This window comes from Notothenia coriiceps, unplaced genomic scaffold, assembly GCF_000735185.1.
Source record: "Notothenia coriiceps isolate Sejong01 unplaced genomic scaffold, NC01 NC01_scaffold00004875, whole genome shotgun sequence".
Taxonomy (NCBI): domain Eukaryota; kingdom Metazoa; phylum Chordata; class Actinopteri; order Perciformes; family Nototheniidae; genus Notothenia; species Notothenia coriiceps.
The window spans coordinates 137,334-143,641 of NW_011337576.1; the positions used below are offsets into that span (position 1 = coordinate 137,334).

The window sequence follows — 6,308 nt, forward strand, 5'->3', positions numbered from 1 at the left end:
TTGTCATTAATCTGCTCATCACAACCAAAAGTGAATACAAGCAATGCAATTTTTAATGCCACATTTTTTGTGGAGAAAATGAAAAACAAAAATCCAAAGTTGAGTTGACAATAAATGCACATATACACATCGTATTCCTTTTACTCTTGAACAATGAAATACAGTCATCAGTATTACCAAAGTCCATTTAGAAGCAAGGGACATGATCTTGATGGGGTTTTCCAAATTGCTGGCCCTATCTCAACAGGTCCATAGAAAATGTCATGTTTCATCATACTCCATTTCACTAGCAGCCAAGCCAGGGATCCTCTCGGTTTTTCCTGGAGATGAAGGTCATTTTCCTGCCCATTTCTGTTGAGTAGATCCGCCTGCAGGTCTCAAAGCTCCTCCGCTGACGCTCTTGGCAGGGCTTCTCGCAGTACCGCTTGCGCTTCACTGTTTCAATAATGCCGTCCCGAGTCAGAAGCCTGGGGTATGTAGAGAAAACATGTGAAGAGCTGACACTTGGGGTTGCATTCCCAACAGGTAAATGTTAATAGCTAATACTAAAGACTCAGTCAGCCCATTCAACTGAAATGTAAAAGTAGTGCATAGAAAACGTTCAATGGATTTATAATTTTCTCATAGGTAATGTTTACACATTTCTTTTTAAAGAACATAATCAAAGCTAGGACAGCATCGAGACTGCTTTCATCGACCAATACTTTCCATGAATTTTAATTTTAATTGATTATTTCAACTTTACCTATCAGATGTGTTTATTGAACAACTCATGGAGGAATTTGATATTTTAAACTTCAGTTTCAATGTGAGATTGCTATTATGCTCAGTCAAATGTATTGACCATGATATAGTACGACACAATTTCATACATTGCTAGTATGGTGATTAACATGCTCTAGACTTGAAACACCTTTAATGAAGTGTTGACGTTATCCTCATTACCTCTTTGTCTAACTCACAAAATCCCTAAACAAATCTAAAAGCGTGTATAAACAATATTATGCTCTCCTTAAAACGACTGCGCAGGCGCAGCTCTGTGACATTGAGCGGAAGGCTAACGTTAACTTAGCTAACATCAGCTTGTTGTCCAATAGATAACAGTTGTCTTTAAAAAATGTTTCATATTAAAAGCATGAACCTGACCTGGTTAAAGTCTTGTACGCCTGTTCAACGTTGAGGTCTTGGACCATCACTGTCCGCGAAATGAAACGAAGGTGCCTCGACATTATGAATCCGGTGCTTGTATGAATCCAAACCGACTGGAAACATGCACCAACAAAGGTTCCGTATTCAAGAAAACCCAAGATAAACAGTCTTTGCCCTAAATCAACGCTAGGGGACGCTTAACCCATGTTCGTGAATTACCTTTGTCATTTGTTGAAGTTTACCATGGGAGTTTACATGTCATTGTTATTTTTTTGTCGAATACTCCAGATGTATTTGCCCAACAATAAATATACAAAGGAAACAAAACTAAAAAAATAGAACAATGAATATACGTAACATCATTTATTAATTATTAATTAATTATAATTACACAAACATTAGTTTGGAGTTTACATATGAGTTTCCCCTACATGTTACATGTTATGTTTGTATGTATGTATGTCTACTATGTATAATTGCTGTATATGAACATCAGCTCAATTATTCAGTGTATTTATACTAAACTTCATAATTTCCTAAATACCATAATATTACATTGTGTTGGTAGGTTCTATACTATACATTGAAATGTAATTTCATATTGTTGTTTTAGAGATGGGGGGCAATAATGGTAGTCACCATGTATGAATGCTGAGGCCTTTGCAATGTTCCCTCCCCAAAGCACAGGGAGCCACGGCAGTTATCATTTCAGGGGAATCACAAATTATGAAACTACATCCGTTGTCATAGCAACAGGGACAGCAGTGTCCAGTGTTATCCTTTCACCAGAGCCATTCTCCTCTTATTCTTCCCAGCCATGAGCTGCTGTTGTCCTCTATTGCCAGTCTGAGGCCAGCCAGTGGTTGATAATGCCCAGGATGGTATGCCTACTTTGCATTCAAAAGTGCTTTTAGATTTCCCCTCTCTTATAAAATACCCGGTGAGGTTAATCCCTGTGTTGCTGTAATAGGGGACAGTATCTGGATGGTGCCACGGGGAGGAATGCTTGAGACAATCCTGCGCTGATAACATCATGCCTCCTTTTGTTGGATGAATGCCCTGCATCATGTTTCCAGAGGTATCTCTTCTGATCCACACCTGATGAAATATTCTTGGCAGTGTTTGAGCGCATGCGTTGGAGTAAGAAAGAACAGAGAGAGACTCAATAACATAAGGCAAATTAAGTTTGCACATAAAGGCTCTGACAATTACTTGTTGTACACATTAGGTGCTATTACATCAAGTTTGAGGGGAACATTTGAAAAATGAACTTATTTTTTCTAATTTACCAAAATCAGACATGGCCATAAACAGTTACAACATTTGAGACATTGATTTAATAATTTTTGCACATGAGCACACTTCTTCTTCACCTCAATTTAATACATTTGTTTCTATGTGTTGGCAGTGTGCAAGGCCAAGTTATTCATTCCAGGCACAACCTGCCTAACATCTTTATCCTTGGTTGATAGAGACTTTCTCTAGTTGGAGAGACGTTATCAAGTGAAGTTGACGACACCTGCTTTGAAAGGGAATATTATAGATAAATGGCAACTAACAAAAGCATTGATATCCTGTGTTCCGCCTTCGAACAACTGACCGTACAGCTATTTTTTCAGATGTTTTTAAATGGGTTGGTTTAATTAAAACATTGCGCTGGGGAATTTTTTGTTTGATATTATGTTGCTAGCAACTGCACAGTTTAGTTGAAATTGTTACATCCACCTTTTTGGTCACACATACAGTAATACAAATACCGTCTATTGTTGTGACTTAGCATCTTTATCCACCTTTAGCATGCCCTAGTTGTACTACTATCTGTCAGACTCCACTTCTTACAGCTATTTTTGACTGTTTAAGGTATTTTTTTAAGTGCTAACCAAGCTAGCATTGTCATAGCTGCCTGAAGCTATGTGTTGCTAGAATAACATTACAGTAACAGTATTGTATTTGTACTTGCGTGGGTGTATATTGACTAGATAAATGACTGTGCTGTATTTGGCAGAAGACCTTTATTTTGGTTTTACAACATTTAATTTAACACACTTTTTCTTGTTTTGAAATCATAATTTATTTGTATTCATTTAAAAAAAAATATTTTATCATAAATGCCAATTTGAATGTGAATTGTAATTTGAGAGTCATAGAGGAGGGATACTTTTCACCTCAATGAGAATGTAAACAGTGTCTTAGGTCTCTGTTTGTTTGCAAACTTAACATTTAGACCTGAGATGTAACTCAATTCAGATAAAGCAGTAGTGTTGGGAAATGAGCGTGTACTCTACAATTAGCCAACAATGAATAAACTAGACTGATGTGTCTCTCTTAAAAGTTTTAATTCAGAAAAGATGCTGACGACCTTACTGGATAGATGCCTTCAGCTGTAACTCTTATCTTTTTGCTCTTTCATTACCAGCTTCGCAACCCCCCATTCTGAAAAAATAAATTAACCCTGATATCTGATTTCACATTCCAGATCTGATATCTTAACACATGTCTTGAGATGAGAGTGAAAAGTGTCATCGTTTTGTATTGAATTGCCAAGTTATTTAGGTTGTATTACCTCTTATTTCTCAAATCACTGGGACAATTCACTTGGCATCAACCAGAGAAAAAAATCAATTAACACTTAATGTCGGAGCCTGGCTGCTCATCAACATCAAAGGACTTACTGGAAGTGCATTTTCCAGCTGGTATCCAAATCTTTCACCATGCTGACAGGAGTGGAGGGTAGACGGGTAGATTCAGGACCAGGGGGAAAGTCCCTCCCTGTCCCCGGCCTCTGCATTGGCTGGACCAGCATCAGATCCAGGAGAGCTGTCAGCCAATCAGTGCAGCGCAGATGCAGACAGCGGAGACTGCTCTACTACCCGGTTAACCGAGGGGACAGACAGACACACAGACAGAGAACCGGAGAGTCTGCAGACACTATCGGCGTCCAATCTGCAAACATAATGGAAACGGAGAAGAAAACAGATTTCTCAGGAAAATGGAAAATGAAGACTTCACAACATTTTGAAGAACTTTTGAAAGCTCTGGGTAAGAAATGCATTTAAAGCATGTTAGCAGCCTATACACGCAGATTTTTTACTTAATCTTCTTGAAAAATGCCAAGTAAAAATCTTTCTCTGTAGAGGTCTAGCCTACTAAGACTGCTTTATACTTAAGTAAAAGTGTTAATGCCAGTGTTTAAAAATACAATTAGGAGTATTCCAGTCAACGTTGTAAAGGAAAAGTACAGAATTATTTAAAAAATACCCGTTTTAGAAATAAATACGTTATTAATGGATTATGATTAATTATTCATTAATGGTTTCATCCCTTTAATGTTGTAGCTGGTAAAGCATTGGTATATATGTTGCCTATAAACTGCAGATTAGCTTGTGAATTTCACAGAGGGATCAACAAAGTCAGCAAAACATGATACAATATGTGTTCCTTGTATTTTGGGTAATTCATGTGTAAATCAAATTGTCAAAAAAAAATGTAGTCAAGTAAAACATACAATATTGCCTCTGATTTGTAGTCAAGAAATAAGTGTGAGGTAGCCAGAACTTGAAGTAATCAACTCAAAATAAGTAACTCAACTTTTCGTCAGGTACAGTATTTGAGTAAATGTACTGAGTTACTATTCACCACAGGGTTGCATCCCCTTGTTTTCCACCTTTAGTTGAAAATGCTTTGCAGGCTAAATGTAAATTTGATGCCAGTTTAGAGTCAGGCATCATATTGTTATCCGGTTTATCATCAACCATTCTGCTCCTTTGTTAAAATGCAAAAGGGAAAGGGAAGCATCTCCTGCACAAAGACCTGTCAATCTTGCTGTCAGTGGCATTATCTCCTGGAAATCCACTTTGCTAACAGGAGGTCAACTGGAGAACCAAAGTGGTCTAAAGTGTCTCTCTGTGGTTAAACTGGTTTGCTCCAGCCCTCCTTACATGTGACCAGAGCCGGACCGACCCATTAAGCGACATAAGCGGCCGCTTAGGGCCCCGCAGCCACTAGGGGCCCCCTAGCAAAAAAAATAATAAAAAAAAAAAAAGAATTATGAAAACAAAAAAATAATAATAATAATCTCAGTACACCGTCGCCGTGATAAGTATGTTTAATTAATTGTGTTAATATGCCTAGATTGCCTACTCTCAAAGTCATGTATTATATTATTGAGTCAATCATATACAGTGGGGCAAAAAAGTATTTAGTCAGCCACCAATTGTGCAAGTTCTCCCACTTAAAAAGATGAGAGAGGCCTGTAATTTTCATCCTAGGTATACCTCAACCAAATCTTTGGAGGGAGTTGAAATTCCGTGTTGCCCAGCGACAGCCCAAAACATCACTGCTCTAGAGGAGATCTGCATGGAGGAATGGGCCAAAATACCAGCAACAGTGTGTGAAAACCTTGTGAAGACTTACAGCAGTGTTTTTCTCGCGAACGTGTAACCATTTAAGTCCGCACAACAGCATACCGGTTGCACAGTGACCGAGGGTTTGTCTGTGTCGAAATGTAAAGTGAACGGCATTGCAAAATCGACATGGGGCGCTAAGTTCTCATTGAAGTTGCATCGGAACGATTTAATACGAAACGAATGCTACGCAGCGTATAGAACTCTAAAATGACGTGTACACCATGCTATGGTAGAATGGACCGAGTTCACCACGAGACCGAACAACACGACTCCGGTGGTGAACTCTTAACAGCACAAGAAAAAAATTCTTTTCGTCACAAGCAAATACAGGTAGAAGTTTTTGAGACTCAGGCTGACTGCTCAATTTTGTAACAGTGTCGCGTGTCCTGCCCACTCCCCATGGACGACGGTCGGACTTTATTTTGTCTGCACAAAATCATAGGTAAGTTGAGACGACCAACAGTCCCAGATCACACAACGGCGAGACAACGTAAGTGACTTGTGCCCTTTACATGTTAAGACGGCGCAGCGAAGACCATACGAGTACTACTCCAAGTCCGATTCGTCACAGTATGTCACCCGCGGCTTTTTTCGCCCCCCCATCAGTCGGTGCGGTTAGACACGTCTCCAAGGACGGTGAACATTTTTCTACTCTCCTTCCGGGACATTAAAAGTAGGCCATCCGATATGGAGGTTCGATACTCTAGCTGTATTTACTCTACTTCTTTTTTTTAGGTCTTTTAGTGTAACAGA

The 6,308-nt window shown here is 38.9% G+C and overlaps 1 protein-coding gene across 1 annotated transcript; it reads right to left on the bottom strand.

Moving 5' to 3' along the window:
- mrps21 (mitochondrial ribosomal protein S21) lies at positions 1-1,340 on the bottom strand. The gene is made up of 2 exons (XM_010767887.1): positions 1,147-1,340; positions 1-467 (listed from the first exon to the last, which is right to left on the bottom strand). Exons 1-2 carry the CDS (start codon positions 1,227-1,229, stop codon positions 287-289), a joined length of 264 nt encoding a protein of 87 aa, XP_010766189.1. The 5' UTR covers positions 1,230-1,340; the 3' UTR covers positions 1-286.
- Positions 1,341-6,308: the final 4,968 nt, after the last annotated feature.

Bases quoted from the DNA above. Each gene is read 5' to 3' on its own strand.
- mrps21 (XM_010767887.1), bottom strand. From the start codon at position 1,229: ATGTCGAGGCACCTTCGTTTCATTTCGCGGACAGTGATGGTCCAAGAC. The intron at 468-1,146 runs GTCAGGTTCATG...TACATACCCCAG, and splicing joins GCGTACAAGACTTTAACCAG to GCTTCTGACTCGGGACGGCA.